General features: G+C 36.0%; 1 protein-coding gene across 1 annotated transcript in view; it reads left to right on the top strand.

Annotated features, from left to right (window-relative positions):
* The window catches only part of LOC114252513 (solute carrier family 7 member 14), a 159,417-nt gene that overhangs the window by 38,959 nt on the left and 92,966 nt on the right, over positions 1-27,492 (top strand). The window contains exons 4-6 of the mRNA XM_028186996.2: positions 5,515-5,668; positions 8,037-8,164; positions 17,019-17,121. Coding sequence (XP_028042797.2) covers positions 5,515-5,668; positions 8,037-8,164; positions 17,019-17,121 — 385 coding nt within the window. The remainder of the gene's footprint in view (positions 1-5,514; positions 5,669-8,036; positions 8,165-17,018; positions 17,122-27,492) is intronic.

Here is a 27,492-nt window from a genome sequence, read left to right as displayed (position 1 = left end):
AAATACAAGTCAATTGAATCTTTCGAAAATTTGGCCTGGCGGTGCCAACCCTCTTTTATGAGTCTCATTTAGAGAAAAGCCCTAAAATCAATTTTAAACCCTAATTACAATTTTGTATGTAACGATTGTTATCCTTTGCTGAAATTTTCTTTTGCGGAGTTCCAGCGAATAGCTATCGTAGAACACAAAATATTTTCCAGACGCTTGAATCTCGCTAATGCCATTTTCAAGATAAACTTACATACATACATACAGATATACAAGTTCCGGACAACAACATTCGAACCTTCGGTCTACCGAGCAATGGCTCCTGCTCGATGGATGCATATTTTTGAAGGGATTTTATGACCTGGTAACTAAGACCTTTAGGTCAAGTCTTATTTTAATTAAATTCTTATTTTTATGAGACATGATAATATGAAGTGAAATGAAATGAAATGAGATGAGATGATATGGTATGAAATATAACTTCAGTAAAATAGTGGTCATTTACTGAGACTTTCTCAGTGGACTTTTTCGAGGATCCCAAGAAGCTACGTTCAGCGGCTTTGTTTGATTTTCACACATTTGCGCACTAAATACATACTAAACACTAATAAACCACCGTTATTATACACTTAAACCTGAAGAAACACTAAATAGACAAAATAAAACAAATCACACAGCTTCAATCCTCGCGTTCCCGCCAAAATGTCATCGATGGATGCAGTTTCTTCCAAATACATGAAAACTAAATATATTATAGAAAACAGCGAGCATATCAGCTTTAATTTTTTTGTGTTAAATAAATTTATGTTACATAACATCAAAACGATAAAACCGGCTCCCTCGCATTGAACCTTAATTAAAATATCGCGGAACGTTCAAATCTAAATATCCAATTAAAACAACAATTGAAAATAAGGTGTAATATTATTCTTTCCAGGGTCAATGCTTATCTATTCCGCGCAATCCTTGTATTGTCAAATAAGTAATTGTGATCGAAAGCGTACTGGTGTTTACAGTTCAACGGGTAATAATAGATATATCTATTTTCCATTTCATACCGTGAAAATTAGTTTTCCTGGAATTCAATTCGTTACTATTTCCTACGAATGGGTTTCTGTCATTGTGTCGTATCGAATATTATGGAAGAAAGTTGTTGACCCTGAAGTATGTTGTTGAGGATTTTTTGACACATTTAAATCAAGATTTTCATCCAAACGCATAAATTGAATATCTCGGTCGTGTTCTTAGTCATTATAGAGATGTTCCCTTTATTATAATAACAGGGGAAGGAAAAGGGGCTGAACAGCGGCGAAAGAAGTGGTTCTTGAGGAACATCCGAGAATTTGCTGTCGTTGTCAGGCAGTACAGGTATTCCGCTTGGCACAAAATGAAACTGATTATTCCAAACGAATACAAAAAATAAAATCTATTAACAGCCCTACAAGAGTGACCAAGAACAATCAAGCGTTATTGATGGCTCGAGGTGTCCAAACAAGTAACGACTGGAATGGGAGCCACCTTAAGAATTGGAATTTTACTTTTTGCTTCACAATCTGACGTATTGAGGCCTGCAAGAGAGGTCTTATTCTCTCACTTACTACAGCTACATTTTCTGTTATTGTCGGGGACTGAAAGTTAAACCGGGGTATGCGTAGCGTGACCTCTTGGTGCTGATAGCCCTAACACCTATGAGCAGGATGTTTGAATAAATATACTGTATACTTTAAAATTGCAGATTTTTAAATTATTAAAGAATTCGATAATTATGAATTAATTGTAGCAGTCAATTTTAATATGGATAAATGTACTGTATCTTGTATTCATTTCATCATCATCAGCCTATTGTCGTCCACTGCTGGACATAGGCCTCTTCCAATCCACACCACTGAGCAGGTCTTCGACTCTCCTCATCCACCTCCTGTTAACCTCTGTTCGGAGGTCATCGCACCACCTAACCACGTACCACATTACGTTTTCCGTTGCGCGGTATCCACTCTTTTTTATTTTTTTCAAATATGCTGATAGCCTTGAAAGGCTTTATTAGCGTTACCCTAGCGTGTAGGTGAGCTCTCGGGGCTCAAGCCGGAGGTGTTGCTAACACCGGCCCCAGCAAGAGTAGTGCTTCGCAGATTCTACCACCGGATAGAAACGAAATATTAGCATTTATTCTAAACCATGCTGAAATCATAATAATAACGCATTGGGTTTCATTTGTAGGTGTAGTTTGCAAGAACATCCCTCGATAAAGACAGGATGTCTGCGAGTGAATTCCGTTTCACGGTCGGCTGGTGGTCGAATCGATTTCGTCGTTATTGTAAAGTAATAGACTCTGTTTTGGTCTGTCGACGATCTCTTCATATCGACGGGAGCACCTCGCTTCGTTTCACTTGGGTCACGGTCGAGGACGCGTCCCGCGCCCACGTACGTTTTCGGTTCTTACGAGCACAGAACGCCAACAGAATCGGGTGAATATCGATTAGAATTTTTGTGTCGTCGCCCTTTACAAGTAACATCTATCCGCAGTGACTCTTCCCGAAAGATATAATAATTTTAAAGTTATTTTTATATTAAAAATTACAAAGAATGATCCTACCTTAAGAGAAACAAGAAGCGTAATTTTTTCTTGCTTTTAGCATGAAGTTTTCGCAACAGCTATGTTACAATGGAATTTAATAACCCACGGACTCGACGGACAGAGAAATTAATCTATGAAAAATGTGAAAGTACAATAATGTCTCGCTATAGATTAATGAAGCTACAAATTGAAAGGGGCTGCAGTCGTGATTGACTCACTAGATGCAGTTTTGAGAAATCTGGCATATAATCAGATAGATACAGGCTGAAAATAGAACATTCTAGACATTGAAATAGGAATAAAGTACAACCCTAACGTCAGTGGAACATTATTCGTTATTATGTAAGTCAATACGTATGATTTTAGTAACTTTCATGTTAAAATCCTGCAGGCAAGTGCTGAAGTTTGAAGATTAGGATAAACGGTATGAGAGAGGTTACATTAGCATAGTAATATTTATAGGCCCTGGAAACCAATCAGAACTAGATGGGTGGTTCACCCATAAAAAAAACGTTAATATTTTATGAATCCACAATGTATCACGCAGCAGCTGGCAGACGTGCCTCCTGTTATTGCCCATGTTTCCTCATGATCATAGATCCCCTGTCAGTTTGATCTTTGATAGTTTTACATTAGGTTTTTATTTTTATTGCTTGGATGGGTGGACGAGCTCACAGCCCACCTGGTGTTAAGTGGTTACTGGAGCCCATAGACATCTACAATGTAAGTGAGCCATCCGCCTTGAGATATAAGTTCTAAGGTCTCAAGCATAGTTACAACGACTGCCCCACCCTTCAAACCGAAACGCATTACTGCTTCACGGCAGAAATAGGCAGGGCGGTGGTACCTACCCGTGCGGACTCACAAGAGGTCCTACCACTAGTAAAGAACCAGGTGTACTAGGATGCAAAAAGTTTTTAAAAATGTAACATCGAAAAAGAGACTTTTTAGCGTTTTTTTATTCAGAATCACCAACGCTCCTACATGTATTTTTAATTTTTATTTATTTATTTATTTAAGGTCGCTTTGTAACAGCAATGGTCATTAACGACCACTGTAACCTTACAATTAAATTAATCTATGGTAACCTATAATTTTCAGGAATTTTAAAGTACATTTTACATTATTATTTAAACATTCAAACAAACATATAGGCAAGGCAGCAGTATGTCTCTCTGCATTAAACATTGGGCACTCAATTAGTAAATGCTTAATAGATATATTGCTATCACATCGACTGCATTTCTTTATTTCTATATTAGAGTGGAGAATGTTTCAAATACAAGGTTTTCTGTTAGACAACACACAAAGAGGTCCTCGTCTGCAATGGAAATAAAAATAATTAAATAAAACCGTATATTTCCTCGCGTTCGTTATAATAACATTAATTGTTTCTTTGCACTATTCTTCATTATATTCTAAAGGCAAATACACACAAACTAGTGTAAGCAAAAACATCCCTTGGGTTCAGGCGATATTCCTGTTGAATTTAGGTTAGAAGCATAATCTCGAATTAACGAGCTTATCTTAAAATGAACAAATTTTATTCCTGGGAATTCCGAACCCAGAGCCTTTTTTCTATTTTTTATCTCCACGATTTATAATGTTATATTTAAGCTTGCTCCTTTATAAATTTTCACAATGTACATACTAGTCTCCTGCAGAGCGGATGCGTTATCGTCAAAAAGTCAAATTATGTAACAAAACTTCATATTCATGAATTAGGAATAACAGAGCATTCAAATTATATTCAAATTATAATTTGCGTAATTACTGATGATAGGAACTCTGGTGAGTCTGCACGTGTAGGTACCACCGCCCTACCTATTTCTGCCGTGAAGCAGTAATGCGTTTCGGTTTGAAGGATGGGGCAGCCGTTGTAACTATACTGAGACCTTAGATGATCTAGTAGATGGGCTCCGGTAACCACTTAACACCAGTTAGACCGTGAACTCGTTTATCTATGTAAGCTCTAAAAAAAATCGATTTTAATAAAAGGTGTATGAAAAAAAATTGGCGTTAACGTAGGCTTGTTTTAGGAGCATTAAATTAATTACAGTCACCTCTAAACAAATACTTTATTAATGAGCAATCATTTTATGTTATATTCCAATTATAATAAAAGTAATCTGAATATCCAAATCGGGCTTTCTAAATGTATTTCGTGTTAGATAATTTACCCACTAGGGACTTAATCGGACACCACTCAACAATCTTCGGATTACGCGCTGTGTTAATTAACCGGGTTGTACTTAGATTACCTGAGGAGTGGGCTCATCAATCATTTTATACAATTAACTAGGACTATTAATTTGAACGTAAACTACTTGCTGAAAAAAATACTAAACTGTTTGAAATCCTTGATCCCATGACATTTAAAAAAGGTTGAATTAAACAGATTAAAAAGCAGATACAAACTTGACGTTAACACCAAAACTCTAGTATACTACTCTATATACTTGTTTACTATTATGTTAATACTAATGCTGAAGAGTACAACATACACTTATATTGAGACAAGGGCTATTTTACCCTATTCTTGAAACCGAAATACATATTTTTATTAATTAAAATACACTGCTGACCTCATTGGCCCTTGGTTATAGGAGTCTAAAGATACTGACGTTAATATACTGCGTCATATGCTCAGCTCAAAAGATTAGATGAAAGTCACGGAGACAACGGTTGTCCTACCCTTTAAGCCTTATTGCATGGTCAGAAATAAACCTAGTCGTGCTATAGGAACTCGCAATATGCCCTACAAATACCAATACTTCAAGTAGAGTGTTAAATGTTATTGAGGAAGATCATTTAGGTTGAATACTGTCTACTTTTTCTTCTAACTAGCAGTCAACTAGATAATTATTGTCGTGATCCTCTGAACTAGCATCTCTGAGCGCAAGGTCTCTTTGGAAGAAAGGCAGATACTAACTTTATCGTTTTGTTACCAGCGTTGTTTAACCACTACGGATCTGACGTCCTTGGGCGTGGGCTCCTGTGTTGGCACCGGGATGTATCTCGTTGCTGGCATGGTGGCCCGCAAGTTCGCAGGCCCTGGCGTTATGATAAGCTTTATCATAGCGGCCATAGCCAGTATCTTTTCGGGTAAGTCTTGCTAATTTATTACTCGTATTATGATAAAATTTTTAGAACATCACCGTGGCCGGCTATGGTATAATCACCGCTGACTTTGTGATGTAAACCTTATATCGACTGTTCTTTTTTTGACAAGACCCAATAACATGCAAATTATATAGAAACTTTTAAATGGCAACTCTTCGTAAAATTGAGCCCCATTTATGCGAAGGTGTCATACAAAATTAGCCCACCAGGATACACCACTTACAGGAGTCGCGGCGGCCATTTGGTTTAATTAATATTCCATACATAATGATAATCGAATACCATTTAAAATAAAATAAATATTGTGGCAATATCACTTAAACAGATTTTTAAATTTTATTTTTAAGCTTGAGAGCTCTTATTGAAAAATCCTTTGTATGGAATGAATTTGAAAATAATGTAGTGTAAGTGAAAGAAAATATCTATTTGTTAGTAAGTCGTTCAATTTAGTTGAGCATACTTTCTTATATTTTGAAATCAAAGAACGTCATTTTAGAGTTTACGAAATATTTAAATCATATTATGTAAAACTCAAAATACTCAAATTAGAATCATGTTTATAAACGTAACAAATATGCGGAAAATAAAATCTCAGATATGTTTCGCGAATAATCGAGATAGATATATAGATAAAATTAATTTGGTAAAATATCCGTTAACTGTGTCGATTTAATATATAGTTAAAAGCACCTAGCCAAGTTAATGTTATTAAGTAGAAAAGCCACAGCGCTTGTGCTACCCGAACCAGCCGACCGCACTTTGATTGCTTTATTATGGCACTGCTTTCCCATCGAGCTGGATTTTCACGAGTTTTTATTTACATTTTGCTGAATGTTACATGGTTCCATTAACAAATAAGAATTCTACTATAACCCTACGTATCCAATTATTTTAATAACAATTAAAACTAACTATGGCTATGACATGTCCTTCTTCAAACGAGGCTTGTGGAGAGTATTAAGCGGTAGGCAGCGGCTTGGCTCTGCCCCTGGCATCGCTGAAGTCCATGGGCGACGGTATCCACTCACCATCAGGTGGGCCGTGTGCTCGTCTGCCTACAAGGGCAATAAAAAAAAGCTACCTTTTCTCTTTAAATAGATAATAAGATATTATGGGCTATAGTAGGCAACGGCTTGGCTCTGCCCCTGGCATTGTTGAAGTCCATGGGCGACGGTAACCACTCACCATCAGGTGGGCCGTATGCCCGTTTGCCTACAAGGGCAATAAAAAAATATATGCGTATTTCATATACGAGGTAGCATACAGACCTAATTTTAAAGACGACAATTATAAAATTGTAGATAGATCACTAATCACATGTTGATTTATTATAATTAAATGAGGTCGTATTTGTATTAAATTATAACAGGAACGATTCTATTGAAGTAACGCAACACGTGGTTATATTTGAAGTTTACGTAGGCAATATTCATGATCCTTTTGAATCATGAATAATGAATTGTAAAGAAATGTATTCATTTTTTGTGGTATCTGAAAGCAAATCATGTTATTCCTTTTTGGCATAGGAGATACTAAGTATAAAGTATCAGTAATATTAAAGTTTACTTAATAAGTAAAGTGGAATAAAAGATAAACTTAACATTTAAATTTCGAAAGCTCTAACTTTTGAACTAAACTAAAATAGATGTCCATATTAATGGATTCGTTCTTACCGGAACTCAATTTAGCTGTGCAGTTGAAAAATGCTATCATTATAGAATTGAATGTACTCGTAGTAAGAGGTCACGAGAAGCCAGCAAAATGAGAGGTTCTTTTGTGTACTGAGATGATACGTTCTCTCATATCATTGTTGTATTATGAAATAGTTCCGTACCGTTCCAATTCTATTGTACGCGTTTAGCTTTACGCTTTCGTAATTTACTGTGAAGTGTTTATGATAAGTTTGCGTATATTCTAACGGTTTCTAAATTGTATTTTTTTTTATTGCCCTTGTAGGCAGACGAGCATACGGCCCACCTGATGGTGAGTGGTTACCGTCGCCCATAGACTTCAGCAATGCCAGGGGCAGAGCCAAGCCGCTGCCTACCGCAAAATGTATTAATAAATTAGGTTCGATATTGACGTATTCAAAATATGCTTTACATCAAACAGTGGACAAATTTGAGCCATACATCAACTAGATATATAGACGGTATTAAATGCTTTTAATTAATACGATTATCACGTAAAAGCAATACGCAATATAGGTACATAGAAACTCTGAAAATATCAGGAAAATTTATCTCTGTTTTCGTTAACGATATCTGCCTTAAATAAATACGTGTATAATTTAAATATATTTTTTGGCAACAATCGTCATGTTTTCAGAAACATAATTTCATTTTAACAGGTGCATGTTACGCCGAGTTCGGCGTCCGTGTCCCGAATACCACTGGATCGGCTTATACCTACTCATACGTCACCGTTGGAGAGTTCATCGCCTTCATTATTGGTTGGAACATGGTGCTCGAGTACCTGGTGAGTATCTATCGCATGATACCAAAATATTTGCATCCAAAACATACTGGGTATTAGGAGACCGCTTCCGAAAAGAAGACAGACGATAGTTTAATGATGAGACGGAAAAAAAAATCGATCCTGACTAAAAAAAATATCATATTTTTTAAAACGTTTTATTAGCATTATTTAAGCTCCTTCACGTTAGTGCACCTAAATAAAACGATATTTTCTTAAAAAACACATTACTTTACTTTTAAAAAAACAGAAATGAAACACAAATTAAAAACAGCTGATGCTCGGGTCAACGAACGCTCGAGCGCGGCGCAGTCTTGCTCTATCGCACAAATACCTATTAACAGCATTTGTCTAAATAACTCCATCATCAAAGGTGTCATTAGTACTATCGTCTGTCTTCGTTTTCGGAAGCGTCTCCTAACACCCAGTAGGTATAATTAAATTTTTGTTAGGTAACAATTGGCTTTCTTAGTAATAATTTATAGAACATGGGATCGTTGAGGTTGATCATGAAAGAGATAGTATGGAGTATATAATCAATGTAATTTTGTTAGAACTGATAAGTAATGTGGGTTGGTGCCACCATGCAGAATAATGACGGAATCTGATTTAATTCTATTTATTTTAAGAACTTCTCTATTCTGAGCATTTACCTACGTATTATGTAAAAACAAGACAAAACCAAGACCCATGTGACTATTATCTTTGATGATATCGATTCTCAAAGAGAATCAATCAGGATGACGCAGTATATTAATCAATGTTAGCAACCACCAGACTAACAAAGCGATGAAATATATTGAAACTTCGATCTCAGGTGCTCATGATATTTGAGAAGGTAATCTCATCCTAAGGAAGAGAAGCCAGACAATATCTACCCGACAATAGTTTTGCGGATCGATAGTGTAGTGCAGATATCGCCAATTAGGTTAAAGTGAGAACTAAATACGAGTCATCAATCGAAAAGATTACAATTCTAATTTTAAGGTAAAATATATGCCTACATAAGAAGACAAACAATTAAAAAACAACAATTATATGAGATTATTTATTTATTAATATTGAGGCACAAAGGATACAGTGATTTTGGATATAATGCCATTAGTCATTCTAGACATAATGCCGTGAGTCATTTTAACAGCCGAGGGTGCCGTGGTAAATGTCTTACTAATTAATAAATTACTAAAGATGAAAACAGAATAATAGTTTATGACATTAATATATTAATATACGTATAACGTAATACATACATATATATGCATAATAATCATAAGTGTAAAAAGTATTTCCCAGTTTACACAATCGTCAATTACGTCACCTTATTTTTATTGCGCTGAGTAAGTAGACGAGACTCAGAGACCACCTGGGACTATGTGATTACTGAGGACTATAATATAACATCACAACGTAAATGTCACTCACTATCCACCTTTACAACCGAACTCGACAAATCCACTTATTAACTTTAAACTCACAAATGATCAACAAACTGGGTTTGAAATCTCCATTTAAGCAAATATATGCTTGTCTTCGGAAAAACACGCTATTCAATAACAAATATTAACGTTTATAAGTACATGTACATAATACCTAGTGGTACCAATAAAGAAAGGAAAAACTAAATCTAGATATATCTACTATAAAAGCAAACTAAACATTATGCTTATGTATATTGATTGTGTTTGCGGAATAATAGTGTGTGTATGCATTTTTGAATGATGTTTGCTTAGTAGTCTATTGTTAACACACAAGTAAGGAAATTTTGTTATTTTAATTTTATACTGCATATTTCTGCAGATTAAATCTAACTAAAACTCATGTCATGTTCAAAATTAAATCAATATTATATACATATATGGCCTTGTTTGTATGTATTAAGAAAATACTTCCGAAAATCACAAGCGCTTTTATTATAAAAAAACTTTATTATTTTAAGACAAGAAATAGTACTGGATCGATTGTTTGTATGAAAAACTCCGTTACAACTTGTAATTCAGTACAAAAGTAGTATCTCAAATGTCGAACCTGTCATGGGGGCCTTAATATTGTCTAGAGAATTCTCTGGGTTTTCGACAAGCAAACCAAAACACTATTTAATAAATAAATACTTTTTAACTCGCGAAATAACCTCGGACGGGTCTATTTTTTTATCAGAATATTCTTTTTTTCTTCCCCTTTCTACGACCGTTTGGACACAGAGGTAGAATAAATAATTTTGTTTTAGGTATAAGAAATACGACGATTTTGTATGTAGAATAAATCGTTAATGTTAAGCAAGTTAAATACTTCAGGTAAAGTAGTAATTTTATTAAATAAAGTACGAATATAGTACGCAAATTATTGAGAACGTAATAAAAGGTATTGTCATAAATGACATATTATTTATTATTTATGACATATTATGACATATTGTTTATTATGTGATTATGAGTTCTGTCAAACACCTGTTTTCATTAAATAAATTGAAAATTTAACGAAAAAAAAATAATGACATATGATGACAGACGACATGAACTTCTCAACCATAAAAGAATGGCATTAATTATTCATTTAAAAATACATTTTATGAGTATAATAATCTAAACGACTAAGACACAAGAAAATGTTATTACAATATGAATATTACTATATTATTGATTATTTAACAGCTTTTTTTTAACTTATTAAAACATATTATTATATGACTAAATTAACTTCGAAAACTCTTGTTCAATGGAAGTAATCATAAATGCACCGAGTTTTAATTTAATATGTATTTGGACAAGCTTACTCAGCTTACGAAGTTTGTTGGAAACTACTTCTCTCTCCTACGTCGGACTTAAGTGCCGCTTATCTCAGTTTTCACTGTAATTTACTGTTCTATGTCAAGCCATTCTCGCGATAAAATTTTCATTTTATAGACACAAGTGTATTGTACAAAATATTTTTAGGCTAATATAATCAAATTAGTCACATACTTTTGATCTAAGAACCACTCACCTCAAGATTCCTCCGGTTCTAATTAAGTGTGTGACGCTTATAGAAAATTAGTTGATCTGCTTAGACGCTAAAGTTATAATAATATTTTTCTTTTCTTTTCTTTAAACCAAACTAAAAAACTAAAACCTGATTGTTTTTATCTTGTAATATCATCATCTAAAGCGAAACAAACAAATAAATCAATCTTGCTTATTATTATTGAGAGTAATCTATAAAAATGTAAAGCAGCATTTTCGAGTATAAATAAAAGCCTCTTGAGGGATTTATTGTGGTTTTTTTTTGTTCGATTCAAACGGTATCGTTTTTCGAGTTTTTGTCTTAAGAATTTCTTCTTATTTTTTCTCTCCAGCTTACCCCACTAGGTGGGGTCGGCACAGCTATTTTTCTCTTCCATTCTTCTCTATCGTATGGAGCAATGTTTTTCGGCTATTACCAAGAACCAGAAAACTGCGATAGCATTTATTGTAAGCTCGCCTATTTCCGTCGCGGGATAAACATGCTTTTTCTCCCTACCTCATAGAAGTAGAGAAATTACACTTACCTAAAAGTAAATTAAATAAGAGGATCCAGGTGCTCATTCCCACATTATCAGAAAGACAGAAACAGACATTTTTTAATTCAAAATTGTTTTGTTTTTTGCGTTCTAATCTATATATATAAAAATAAATTGCTGTTCGTTAGCCTCGCTAAAACTCGAGAACGGCTGGACCGATTTGGCTAATTTTGGTCTTGAATTATTTGTGGAAATCCATAGAAGGTTCAAAAGGTAGATAAATATGAAAGTGCTCGGAATTAAATAAATATAACAATTTTGTTTTTCCTTTGATGTGCTCCCGTCGAACGGATTCCTTTTGTTTGTTTTAAGTTTATTTTATACAAAAGCTTAAGTCTTTTATTTATCGATTGAGGCACTACGAAATCTGCCGGGTCAGCTAGTAGACTTATAAAAATATACTGCTATTCAATTTGCAATTTACGAGCATTCGATGCCATTATAAAAAGTACTTTACATTTAATGTTTTATAATATAATATCTAAAAATATTATTATTTCTAAATAAAAAATCGAAATGCCTTCCTTATTGTCAGATAGCTTTCTGGCAAAAACCTTCCCTAGAGTTTGCCGTACTTTTCTCTTCGTAGCTTTTCGTCTCCATAGCGGTCCAGCTGTTTTCATAATCTTGTCTTTCCAAGTTTTAATTTTTATTTTTTATGTTTTTACATCTCTTCTTTCTTTCTTTTTTCACGAAGATACCGCATAGTATTTTCATAATTTTTCTATTTTTCTGTTGTTTAGTGTAATGTTTGTCTCGTTCGTTTTGAAACTCACAAAGTGGTTTTTACGTTTATCTTTCTAGATGAGTTAGCATATTTTGTAACTCATCATGCGTTACCTATTTGTTGAATCGTTATTTAAAGCACTTTCAGCTTGTAATATTGTTAAACTAGCACGAATATTAGACGTGGCTTTAACAATAGAAAATTATCTGCTATAAAATTGTCACCAAGCTATTTTCTCAAAGACAATGCTTACTTATCCTAATAGCAGCAAGCAAAATTGCATGTAACTAGTAGAGTTGGATAAACTAGAAAACATCTACGCGAGATGATTGCCCAAATAAGCATGATAGATGAAAAATAAAATCTCGATGTCTTTTTGGCAAATAAATAGGATATAACCATTCATGTATCCAGATCATGTATGTATATGAAATTATATTTATTCCAGACGACAAGAAATGACTGCATATTTTTTTTTTATTACTTAGATGTGGGCTCACAGCCCACCCGGTGTTAAGTGGTTACTGGAGCTCATAGACATCCACAACGTAAATGCGCCACCCACATTGAGATATAAGTTCCAAGGTCTTAAGTATAGTTACAACGGCTGCCCCACCCTTTAAACCGAAACGCATTACTGCTTCACGGTAGAAATAGGCAGGGTGGTGGTACCCACCCGCGCGAACTCACAAGAGGTCCTACCACCAGTAAGATCATGATTTTGATTACCCTCATTGATTAGAATTATTATGAAATAAAGCTTACAATTTCCAAACTTGACTATGAAAATTACTTTCACGAATTCATGTCTGCATCTGTGTTGTGCACAATTTTAGAAAGAGAGCATTCTATTCGACTTTAAAACATTTAATCTTATTCGTGGAACTGCGAATTGTGAATTAATCATAATTAGTTTAGACGCTGCTTAATTCTAAGCCGTCTAATGGCAACTGTCGTCTTTGGCTCGCTACAGTACTTGTTGAAATGTAAATGGAACTTCATTTTTAATTAAGAATATGTCTATCAAAGGACGTTTGAAAGTGATATCTATGTAAAAGAAAACTAATAGTGGTAGAAGATTTGTATGAGATCTTAATAATTTCGAAGATTATTTTATCAGTATAGACACAACGAAATGTCAGCTCACCTGTTACTTTATTATAAAAGTACCAGTACCGTCCAACTTTAGAAAGAACGTCAAAGAAAATTGAGTTTTTGTAGGAGTTGCTTTTCCAGCGTTCGAATCGAACGCATGGGTGCTTCGCAAAAGAAATAAGTTGTATCAAGTCTTGCTAACTTATAACACGCCCTATGACCTGTGAAACCAGAACTATTTTTGAATTAGTCATGTTTACAAAAAGAATACAGCTTAGAGTGTGTTAATATAGTAAAATGAATTACTTATTAACACAATTAATACATCTCTATATATAAAAATGAATTGCTGTTCGTTAGTCTCGCTAAAACTCGAGAACGGCTGGACCGATTTGGCTAATTTTGGTCTTGAATTATTTGTGTATGTCCAGAAAAGGTTTAAAAGGTAGATAAATATGAAAACGCTCGGAATTAAATAAAAAAAATAACAATTTTGTTTTTCCTTTGATGTGTCCCCCGTCGGACGGATTCCTTTTGTTTGTTTTAAGTTTATTTTATTTTATTTATCGAATGAGGCACTACGAAGTCTGCCGGGTCAGCTATTAAGAAATAAAATTGCTTTATACTGAAATGTTTTACTTGTAAACATTACATTTTACACTGAAAGTATTTCAATTGTCAATATTGAGTAAGGTCCCAGACAGTCAAATTGTAAACTTACGTAGCGTAGCGGGCGGTCGTCGGTAATTACAAACTTAAAATTATCTACGATTCAATTGCGATGTTCGTGTCTCTTGGCGAACGATGGCCGATTACTGGTAGTCGAATGTGCTCTGAGTACCGTACGGGTAGCAGTAATGCGTTTCGGTTTGAAGGGTGGGGCAGCCGTTGTAACTATACTGAGACTTTAGAACCTCATATGTCAAGGTGGGAAACGGCATTTACGTTATAGATGACTATGGGCTCCGGTAACCACTTAACATCAGGTGGGCCCATCTAAGTAATATATATATCGACGCTTGAAAGACAAACGTGACTAAGCGACAATGCGTGAACTTTACAGTAGACTAATTTAAGGTTGAAATACCTGAAAATGAATCTAGCTGTAGGATTAATATTATATATTTATATATTTTTTATATATGGTTATTGCCTATCATTCATGTACAAAGCAGTTATTGACGCTTAGTCACGTTTGCTTTTCAATTGTCGATATATAAAATACTCTTTTGTTATTATTATTATATATATAAATTACGATGTCAATGAACTCCAGTTGATACAAGATAGGCAATGAGATTGTAAACTCAACTAGAGCAATAAATAAAACATTTTCAAAACAATCAATTTCATTTATACATGAAAAAAGTCTTAAAATACTGCATTCCCAATAGTTCCATTGAAAAATGAATGCTTTGAGCGTTTCAAGGAAAATTAATTTAAATTTTGCAAAGTAAAATGAACAACCAGTAACGCCTACACGGTAAAAAAGCAGGGCTTCATTATATCGAAATAAGAAACTCTTCCTGCAGTTAATATTTTATAATTAAAAAGGATTCTGAATATTCATTTCATTACGACATGAAGTCAACGGTCAAATTAAATCGTAATAAAAGTCCGTGATAATATCAGATTCTATCTTTGCACGTTCGATGAAATCCCAGCAATACGAGAACGCAAATAAAGTAAGTCCTCGACATTCCGACTTCCGTTTGAAGGATATTTCTTCGATTTCAGATATAGGAATAGGATAGGACGTAGGAATTTCAATACGGATGACATAGAAATTTCATATCAATATTATTGGTCGCATATTCTTTTTCAACACGATAACTTCAATACTGCACTGTATTTACGAGGTTCAATAGACTCTGTTTTAAGTTGATTCAAGATATACAAATTAAATAAATATGTAATAAGTAATATTCACTGTATTTTTGTTTGCACACGTTTAAACTGTTTTAATGTGTCAGATATTCTCTTTTTTTATATAGGACTCTAGATTCGATTGCTATTACTCTTCTCGTCATCCTTCAGATACAATTTGTTAACTAGAAAAAAGAAATAGGTATTATTTAACTTTCCTTATTTCTAGACTTAATTCGGAAATATTGCTAAGAGTTTTTATACACTTAAACAACCTAACTACTTTTACTTCTACTCTGCTACTAAGCTACCTACTTCAGTTAATGATTTAGCTTGTTTTAAAATTCAAATGTGATTTCAAATAGTAACAGTAAACCGCATTAAACAAAATTAAATGCAGCTGTGGTTTCTCATACATAATGAGTTACCGTCTAGAGATGTACTATAAATCACTATGATCCACTATGCACTATGAAATACTTGAGTACATCAATTAGATCAATACTAGACGATGACCGAGCTTTGCTCAGTATTTTTTATATATTTTATATGAAAAAGACACAAATAATATAAATGAACAATTCATTTTCTTGGTCTAACCTTAAACCAAACACTCATTAGCTTCGGGTGGCTTAACAACGCCATCTGCTGAAATAGCTTAATAGTATTATTATTCACCAATAGATGTCGGGAAGAGTCAATCGATAAAGTTGAAAATTGAAAACACGATTAAAACAACATTTCCTGAAATAATATTCGTAGCTAGATCGATTTATCGCCCCCGAAATCCCCTGTATACTAAATTTTATGAAAATCGTTGGAGCCGTTTCCGAGATTCAGATTAATATACAAGAATTGCTCGTTTAAAGGTATAAGATAAATACCTCGTTATCGTCCTATTCGTTCCGTAACACGCTAAGCTGATCATAGCATGACATAAAGGTCGTAGATATATTTCAGATAAGCATCCTGCAAATTGGAGTGCAATTGAAATGTGATACAAAATACATATTCTCTGAAGCATTTCTCTGAAAGCGGATGGATGGCAAGATATTCCTTTGAAATTTGTATGAACGTTTGTTTCTCTACTGCTTGACAATGTTTTTTGTTAAGCTAGAATCAATAGAAAATTCAATGAACTAGTGAACCCGCAGTAGTCGAAATTCGACTTTAATCAATTGAAATTCTATGTTTAAACATTATTATGGTTCTGTTGTCAAATACTATTTATTATACTTATATAATATAATCACAGATTTCGCCAAAACTTACACTATTGATAAATAACATTAAAGACAAACAATATTCATCTATTCGGAATTTGACCACAGACTTTAAACATTAACAAAAGTTTGACAATTGATAATAAACAAAGAGTATAATTATATGTATGTGTGTGTGTCAAATATATGGTAGTGTGTATAATGTTTTCTTTATTGATTTAATGTATCTTTTATGCATTATTTTAAAAAAATATTAGCATTGTGCACTCCTTCTCTATATTCTTTATAAGTGTGGAAAATTTCATACTCCTCCGTCCGCGCAAATTTCGTAAAAAGGGACACAAAGCTTTTGCTTCACGTATTAATATTTAGATGAATTAAATAAATTAGTGAATATATTTTTCTGTTGTTCAGATCGGGACTAGTGCCTGCGCCAGGGCTCTGAGTGCGTGTTTCGACTCTCTCTTCAACGGAGCTATCTCCCACCATCTCGCTCTCAACATCGGAACTATCTTTGGTAAGTTATATCATTATAGTTTTCAAATTAGTTACGAATAAAAAAACCTCAGTATTATGGTCTTCAAACATCTAATACAATTTTATGAATATCTGAAAATGGTGCTCATTTCAAGTTTTTAGTGTTGTGTGAAACAAGTTTTTCACTTCAAATCTAAAACTAATCCGGTTGAAGGAGATTTCGTGTTTAATATCGTTGGTAACTTGATAAAATATTATCAACTGAAGTAAAAACGAAATGATTAAATAAACTTAGAGTGACAAATAGGGCTTATAAGCTCTTTGAGATGAGATAGCTTTGTAAACTATCTGCATTTTAGTGCATCATTTAACTTTAAGTATACTAGCTTACCCGACAAATGCTGTCCTGACCGAATTTCAACAAAAACGACCTTTTTGTGAAACTCAATTTTCGGAGTGGCATCCAAAACTTTGCTTCTATAAAAATCTTCTTCGATCTTCACTCATAGTGTAAAAAAAAGTCGCTTTCTCTGTCCCTATATCTGTCTGTCCCTATGTATGCTTAAATCTTTAAAACTACGCAACGGATTTTGATGCGGTTTTTTTAATAGATAGAGTGATTGAAGAGGAAGGTTTATGTGTATAATAACATCCATTAAATAGTGGAGAAATCAATAATAAATTACATTTTCCGAAGCGAAGCGAGGGCGGGTCGCTAGTAATGTATAACAAACCTATAATACAAAATATCTGATTTGGTTAGGTTTTTCAAAATAATGCACTGACTAATTAACGGTATTAAATCTTTAACATTAATTAATTAATTTATTGTTAATGGTGAATGGGCGAATGAGCTCATCTTCTTACGAAACATTGTCTACGGGTTATGGTACATGCTTTACACTGAACGCGAATATTGAACACGAATGCAGTCCTTTTGGGACTCTTTAGTCGCTTCTCTCGGTTGATTGCGTGCCTCAATGGCTTAGAAAGAGCTGCGCATAATATACTGAAACCCCGACTGGGTAAACCCCCAAAAGAAAAAAACCACTTCCTTTGGCCCAGGCGAATAGTCCGCAGGTTGTGCTCCTGGATGAGATCAAGCTAAGACCTCAGGAGAGGTTCGGAAGTCTGAACTACTTCATGTACCGACGTGAGGGGCCTACTCTGCAAGGCACCCGTTGCGCCCGCTGCGGCGCGCATCAGGCGGAATGTGGTACATCACTAATTGCAATTGTTGACTTTGACATCGACGAGGTCGGCCCGTGTGAGGATCCACATCCGGGGGTATATAAAGATTTATACCACGTATCGACCCCCGGGTTCCAAGAGCTCTCTAGAGGACATTCGACGAATTCTGGATTAAGATAGCCACCCAAAGTAACGTGCGTTCGGTCGGTAGGTACCGCTTTCCTACCGGTTTCCGTTTGTATCTATCTTAGCTTGAGGATAATAAGTATAAACTAATATGAATAATAACAATACTAATAAAGACAATATGAATAATAATGCAAGTGAAAGTCAGCAATCTACCTATGCTTCAATAAAATGTTTATTTTTCATACACAACGTTGTGAAAATATAAATACTTAAATAAAAATTTCAATATTTCAATAAAACAAAGCTGGCAAAGTGTATTGTTGCCGAGTTTAACATTAATTTTCGTTGTTGCGTCGAGAATAATATGGCTGGCTGCTTGTTAGGTCTCTCGTTGAAGTGTATTTCGTCGAGGAAACAGTATCAAGTGAAAACGGTAATAGAAAATCATTTTAAAAGAATTGTATTTTCTACTGAATTTTCATTTCCATATAAAATATATTTACAAAACTCAAAGAGCTGCACGTTATTTCGCTGTAGTCGGAGGAAGTTGGACCGAACCTATTTGACCTGAAGTAGATGCAACCTAACTTTAAGACTCGTGACTTATTCAATATTAAGTTATTGCGGTTGAATTTCCAACTCGGAAGCACCACTACAAAGAATTTTATTGACTTACGTTTCAGTTTGTTACTTTTATGAGTTTAGAATTTTAGATGAAGCAGAAACATTATTCGAACAGTTAACGTAAAACAAAAAAGCGATTTTGGAACAAAATAAGAGTGAGCAGGCACATCACTTCTTTCTGAGTTCTTCATATTCACCGCTTACAATACGTCCATAGATTTCAAAAAAACAAAATCTATATAGTCAAAATTTCCAGTTTAGAACTTCAAACTTCCCTTCTGTAAATAATGCTAATACCTATAGCACCAATATGCTGCTAACGATAAAATGTTGACACTAAATTTACATACTGATTAATGTACTCATTGATTTATTGATGTAATGTAGTGTAAAAACCTAAAACCGAAATTATGGTGTTTCAGTATGGGCTACTTTGTTTTAAATACATATTATTTATGTTTCTTAGTGCTTTGGTTCGTTCCCATTTTCAACATAAAATAGTAGTGGGTTCCGAATTCTCGGCTGTTGCTCGGCAACTGTAACTTGATCAGGTGGAACAGGTTCGCGTCTTCAATGATAATAATCTCAATGGTAAGTTGATACCGTCGATATGTTGCTAACAGAAATACAGACGATCAAAGAAGAAGCAGATAAGCCCCGACTACCATCTATTCTTCACAGAGACACCGATTCGACGGGGAATCTAACGCGCAGTCAGAATTCGTTACACGATTTCAAAATACATTTATATTATCTGACAATATATTTTTATCAGCACGTTTGTGAAAATTCCGTAACATTAAAGATAAACTGGACAGTTGAAAATAAACTAGCTTATATCGGCACACAATATTATCCAACGAATTTTTCGCTAAGGTCTTTCGTGTAGAGTCTTATACTATTTTTTTTTTTGCTTTGATGGGTGGACTAGCTCACAGCCCACCTGGTGTTAAGTGGTTACTGGGGCCCATAGACATCTACAACGTAAATGCACCACTCACCTTGAGATATAAGTTCTAAGATCTCAGTATAGTTACAGCGGCCGCCCCATCCTTCAAACCGAAACGCATTGCTGTTTCACGGCAGAAATAGGCAGGGTGGTGGTACCTACCCGTGCGTACTCAAAAGAGGTCCTACCACCCGTTGACCAGTAGTTTACATTGCTTGTGATTTCGGAATGAATGGTAAAGTACTTTATTCGGTTTCCGCGAATCACAGACACGATTGTTTAGCCGTTGTGACTATACTGAGACCTTAGAACTATATCTCAAGGTGTGTGGCGCATTTACGTTGTAGATGTCTATGGGCTCCAGTAACCACTTAACACCAGGTGGGCTGTGAGCTCGTCCACACATCTAAGCAATAAAAAAAAAAAAAAAAAAAACGATTGAAACTACTTTTGCTGTTTAATATTGAATACTTTACAACTTTAGTGGTGGCGGACGACATCGGCGAAATATCTTCTTCGTTTTGTCCTGACGTGAGGTCGGCACAGCATGTCGTCTTATCATGCTTCATAGGGGCTTGGCAAGTGTTTTACAACCAGCCGTCGGTCTGACATGTACCTTCCTCGGGCTAATCCCTAAAAAATATATCCATTACAACGTGGCATAAGAAGGGACTTTTTCAGTTTCTTCCTTTTGTCATTATTTTACATCACGCTTTATTGGGCCTATGAGTTGCGTTTTATCATTGTTATAAATTTAAATAAATTTTAATTTACTCTTTAGTTTATACTAAACTAAACTATACTATTATACTAAACTAAAGATATTTGTAAAAAGACAAAAATGTCACATTTAAATCATTTTATACACTACGTCTTCGAAGCTTCGAAAATAATATCCTCCTCCGTGCGTCGTATTCCTCAGTGCTGAGGTTCGTGACCTTTACGGAGAAATTTTGATAGGACTATGTTCCTCCATTCACTCCTGTCCTCCGCGCAGTGGATAGCGACATTGATGCTGGATTCCAAAGTCGTCTTAATCTGATCGGACCAGCGCATGGGACTACGTCCCCTTTCCTTCCACTTTGACGGTAATGATAATATAAATAATATTATGGTAATAAAAAAATGCGACATTAAGCCGTCAGAGCAATTTTAATTGTAAATGGTAATCCTCCTCTCGTCGATAATCTTCAATGCTGGGGATCGTCGTCTCCCTTAAAATCTCTCTCTTGGACTATCCTGAGCCAATCCTGCTTATCCTCAGCTGCGCGGGTGGCACCGTGGACGGAGGCGTTGAGAGTAGAGCATATCTGGAATGGTAGAGACATTAAATTAAATCAGTAACAGATTTTAGTTTAAAAATCGAACCTTTTTGGCTTAAACCCTTACACTTCAACTAAGTGTTCCATTCAGAACCCGTAAATAATCATGTTGAGAATTATGTAGCCTTGAACTGATCTTCGATGTGTGATTTTTAGGATAGATTTATTAATTTCCATAGGTATAATGACGAAAGTACCACCAAACTCAATACGCTTGAAGTTCCAATTGTATTAGTATAGACTTAAAATAAATGTACCGACATAGATATCGTCTGTGCCACAGTTGAGATTGCATGTATCGTTAGCAGCAAAGTAAAGCACTATTAGACTTGCCCACATGCACATAATACACCATAGCGTTAATTCGCTGAGCGAATAACCACCCGTCTCATTCGACAATTACAAGAACCTACACCACAAACTATTACACATTTATACTTATTTTCATTAAAATGAAAGCTTTCAGCAAACTCTACTCGCTTAAACTGAGAAAAGTTCAATTCGTGAAGCGCTTAATGACAAGCTTATTTAATACAACAACATATACTAATTCGCTATTAATTTAGCTCTAAAGAAAACGATTCTTGTGAAATAAATTTATTTCATTAAAAAACGCCTATAAACGATTTTTCATATACACAGTACCTACAGTCGGGATTAATTAAAGAAGTTGTGGAGATAGATCTTTTTTTTTTTCAATCTACCATTGGATGCACTTTGTAAAACAACGGAGAGCTTGTTTAATATTTTCCTCATTAAAAGTTGAAAGTTGTGACTTCAACGAAGAACAAATAGCTACGAAGAATAAAATCAAAGAGAGACGTCGCATCTTATTATGTAATTTTTTTTGCCTTTTAAAACCCAACCTGAAAGATATTTTTCAAATTGAAGATTATTGAAGCTTACATAGTATTTTTGTATTAGGATTTTGTTTAATTCACAGTCCGATGCTTTTCAGATATCATAACGTGAAAACAATTACACACCTCAAAGATTTTACCTTTGAAAATATGTATAAATATTTCTTCCTTTAATTGACATCTATGCTGCTTTTTCTACAATTTCCTTTTTTTTATTACTTATATGGGTGGACGAGCTCACAACCCATCTGGTATTAAGTGGTTACTGGAGTGCTTCACGGCAGAAATAGGCGGGGTGGTGGTACGTACCCGTGCGGATTCACATGAGGTCCTCTCACCAGTAATTACACAAATTATAATTTTGCGGGTTTGATTTTTATTACACGATGTTATTCCTTCATCGTGGAACCCGATCGTGAACATTTGTTTAGTACATATTTCATTAGAAAAATTGGTACCCGCCTGCGGGATTCGAACACCGATGCATCTCTAGATACGAATGCACTGGACGTCTTATCCTTGAGGCCACGATGACTTCAAACTTGCTGAAAAAAACCTATAGAAAAGACAATGGTCAAGGGCTGCGCATAGTATTTCGCAGGCAAACATTTTATATCTTCGTATTGTTCTATTAATCTAAAAACCAGAATAAATAAAATGGTCTTCCAAATTGTAACGTCAATGTTAGCTTAAATTGAGATACACCGATAAAGGTTTCGTTTCGTTGAAACTTATCGTATTTACTTACTTATTTCTTACGGTCGAATTGTTTTGTTAGGACTACACCGTCCGAATTTGCATCCCAAAGGCTACTGGAATGAAATTCTACCGTGCGTATGATCCGGATGTATGCAGCCAGAACTGTTAAAGCTTGTTTATGGAACAACATTTATTTATAGTGTGGCCAGAAGCCTCGTTGTTGGTGTTAAGCAAATAATTTGGAAATAACAAACCAAAATAAACGAACGAAACGAAGCAATATACCTCTTTGACATTATCATTTCTGTAAATGTGATAACAGAATAATAATAATCAAAAATAATAAAATGTTTTTTTAAATAATGTGAAAATTTAAATAAAAGTAGAAAAATAATTTAATGTATAATAATTTCATCTATATAAATAAAAATGAATTGCTGTTCGTTAGTCCCGCTAAAACTCGAGAACGGCTGGACCGATTTGGCTAATTTTGGTCTTGAATTTTTTTCGAAAGTCCAGAGAAGGTTTAAAAGGTAGATAAATATGAAAACGCTCAAAATTAAATAAAAATAACAATTTTGTTTTTCCTTTGATGTGTCCCCCGTCGGACGGATTCCTTTTGTTTTAAGTTTATAAAAAAAAATAGGTATTTTATTTATCGACTGAAGCACTACGAAGGCTGCCGGGTCAGCTAGTATGAAATAGATATTTGAAAATTGAAATCGCAGTCATATTTATTCGTTTTAGTTGCATTGAGGTATATATAAGCTATACCAAAAGCCTTTTGTGAATTTAGCAGCGAACATACACCTGGCTTTCAAACTATTTTCTATAGTAATTAGTAAAAAGAAAGCATTTTGATAGAACAGCATCCACGTTAACTGTTCAATGACTATTACTAGCAATTACTATTTCATAGACGTTCATGAGGAAATTTACAGTGTATCGGTGACTTTTTGCTATCACTGTCGCTCATCTACTGTTTGCTAGTGACGTCATTAAATTAATATTTCTCAACTACCCCGATCGCTAAATTCAAAAAAATTCTAATCCGCTGTTAATAACAGTAATATTCCAGTAACTAATATTCCAGCAATTACGAGTATAGGCTAAAAATAAATCATTTGTAGAAATATTATGGAACTAGTAAGTAATATAAGAAGGATAATAAACTTTAAAAAAAACACCATTATTTTTCTTTTTTTATGCATTTGTTAAAATGGCTCATTGATAGTACATAGACGTAAACAAACTCCGTCCTCATATTAATTAATTACAAGTCGCAGCTATTTCCAGAGCGTGTCAATTAAACTAAATACACTCGAGGCACCTCGTTGAAATTCCAATAATCTAATTGCATCTCAGGTTAAATCCAAGAGGGATTGACTTGGGGATTTTGTTGAGCAAAAACAGTATTCAGTTACGCAAATAATGTAAGAAGATTAAGAAAAATAGTTTACAAAATGGCATATTTTTTTTTTTTTTTTTTATTGCTTAGGTGGGTGGACGAGCTCACAGCCCACCTGATGTTAAGGTGGTTACTGGAGCCCATAGACATCCACAACGTAAATGCGCCACCCACCTTGAGATACAAGTTCTAAGGTCTCAAGTATAGTAACGACGGCTGCCCCACCCTTCAAACCGAAACGCATTACTGCTTCACGGCAGAAATAGGCAGGGTGGTGGTACCCACCCGCGCGGACTCACAAGAGGTCCTACCACCAGTAATTACGCAAATTATAATTTTGCGGGTTTCATTTTTATTACACGATGTTATTCCTTCACCGTGGAAGTCAATCGTGAACATTTGTTGAGTACGTATTTCATTTGAAAAATTGGTACCCGCCTGCGGGATTCGAACACCGGTGCATCGCTCAACACGAATGCACCGGACGTCTTATCCGTTAGGCCACGACGACTACGTTATATTATTGCATATTACTAAGTATTTTTTTTTTTTTTTTTGGTCAGGAGGAAATCGCCGGACTTCCGCCCTTTTCTGGGGATACTGGGCGGGGTATGTCAGAGTCGAACTGACTAAAACCTCCTGTCGCTCAACAACCAACGTCCAAACCTCGCATGAGACAGAACTCATTACAAGGCAAAGGGGGGAAAGTGAAGCGTTTAGTGCGGAGCACATCTCTCCCATCACCCTCCCCCTCGGGACGCCGGACTGGCGGTCGTCGGCGCCACGACCACCAGCCCTCTCGGTCGGCAGACTGTCCGAAGCCCGCCTAGATGGCGCCGGTTAGAGTGGGTTACCCTACGGAATACCCCGCTGGGCCAGAACCAGCGTGGGTCGAGGATAGCCGGCCTTCCGTCACCCGGATGCTCTTGCGTAAAACGCGTGCAGAGCAGCTTGCACGTCGTCTTCTTAGGCCCCCCTCGCCGGTCCCCAGACCGACATGTGAGGGGGACCCGAAACACTTAGAGGGCCAGGGCTTGGGCGAAATCCGCCTCCCTGGCCCCCGCTCGACGGCGGCGGGATTGTGCGTCTCTCACGCGCCCCGCCGCCTCCTTCTGCGAGATGGTGCACTCGCAGAAGTCGAGCATCGCCTTCCACGACTCGTCGTCGCCGAGCATCGATGCCACAACACTCGGCAACGACAAGTCGGTTCCTATTTTTGCGACGAGGACACGGCGCCACCCCTCCCATGCGGGGCAGGCGACGAGCGTATGCTCTGCCGTGTCCAAGTCGCAACCACAATGGTGGCACTCTGCCGTCGGCTCGGCTGTGATCCGGTGCAGGAACTCACCGAAACAACCATGCCCAGTGAGCACCTGCGTAAGCCGGAAAGTGAGGCGTCCTCTGTCACGATTCACCCAATCCACAAGGACCGGGCGAATCGCCTCGACGGTCCTACGACCAGCCGAAGGATCAGCCAGCCGTCTGGACCACGACTCCAGCACGGACCGCCGAGATTGGGCCCTCCGTGCTCTGACCACACTGGGGCTGGGACGCGCCACGCCCCGGGCACGAAGTTCAGCCCGCCACCTATAGTCAGCGGCGAGCGCCTCCGCTTCCAGAACCCAAGGCGGCGTCCCAGCCAGTACACACGCCGCCTCAAAGGAGATGGTGCGATAACCACGGATGACCCTGACCGCGATGGTGCGTTGCGGCCGTTGCAGCAGCTCATATTACTAAGTATAGCACATTACGTTACCTTCAAAGAAATGTGTCATTTTTTTAGCCGGAAATTAAACAATTTGCAGCTTGTTATGGTTTTTTTACGTTTTCGCTCCGAAAAGGACAAGGTACTGTCTATTATATTTCAAACTCGTTGTTTTAAAGTTAACTCACGGGGAAGAGAAGCCTTTGAAACGTAAAGCACACAACAACTTCCTTTTACTTTGTAGACACGAGGTTCGGTAAAACGTGCTTTTTGTGCTTTATACTGGCTTTTTCATCGTTTTCAAATAAACCTAGAACTTTTTACGGTTTCGTGATTTTGTTTCGAACAAACAATACGAATATTTCTAAAAGTACACCAAGTAAAGTCCCACTTTTACAGGGCTATTGCGCGATTTATTTAGATTTATGTAGTGCCAATTTAATTTAGTTTGTGAACGTGTACTATGTGTCCCCATTGTCGCATAACTTTTCACACTGACAAATGAATATATTTAATTGGAATACAATTAAGGTGTTGTATTTTAAATGGGAGACAAAATTATTAAATATTTACGGTCACTAAAAAACTTCCCTTGGTCTTTTTTGTAATAAGTTCGCCTACAGACGAATTCCGAAACGTATAAATTACCTTTTGATTCAACTATTAAAGTTCCAATAGCGAGAGAGAAAAAATTGAGCACCAACACTTTTTAAGAAGAATTCAATTTATAGCTGCAGCCTGTAACAGGAAACGATCGTTATTGATACGTCGCCTAGGGAAAAATATCACAAGATGTTTTTCACTATGACGCCATAAACATTTTTTTTTTAATTAAAATTCCCGTAAATGTACAGTCATTATTTCCTTTTTCATACTCTATAATTAATAAGATTTAACGAATATATTAAAGTAATAGTTACACATTAAAATAGCACACATATAATGAATGCACATTAAATAAAGCCCTCAAACGAGGATTTAACCCGTATTAGGGGCGCCGGAAACAAAAAACACAAGAACAAATAGACCGAGACATCGGCTAGTAAATATCTTTCACAAAGACCAACCTGTTGTATTGTGTGGTTCGCTAACCATTTGAACATCAGAGTCTTTTTTTTTCCTACCTATGCTGATAGCCTTGAAAGGCTATTTCAGCTTCACCCTAACGTTTGTAGGTGAGCTCACAGAGCTCAACCGGAGAGTTGCTAACACTGACCCTAGCAAGAGCAGTGCTTTGCAGAATCTACCACCGGATCGGAAACGCGACCCACCGAGAAGATCCGGCGAGAAAGTTTTGAAGTCGTCGTGGCCTAGAGGATAAGACGTCCGGTGCATTCGTGTTGAGCGATGCACCGGTGTTCGAAAAACAGGCGGGTACCAATTTTCTAATGAAATACGTACTCAATAAATGTTCTCGATTGACTTCCACGGTGAAGGAATAACATCGTGTAATAAAAACCCGCAAATTTTAATTTGCGTAATTACTGGTGGTAGGACCTCTTGTGAGTCCGCGCGTGTAGGTAG

Source organism: Bombyx mandarina, chromosome 01 (assembly GCF_030267445.1).
Source record: "Bombyx mandarina strain Sakado chromosome 01, ASM3026744v2".
NCBI classification, from domain to species: Eukaryota; Metazoa; Arthropoda; class Insecta; order Lepidoptera; family Bombycidae; genus Bombyx; species Bombyx mandarina.
Note: the sequence above shows the minus strand (reverse complement) of the source record. Positions and strands in the feature narration are given on the sequence as shown.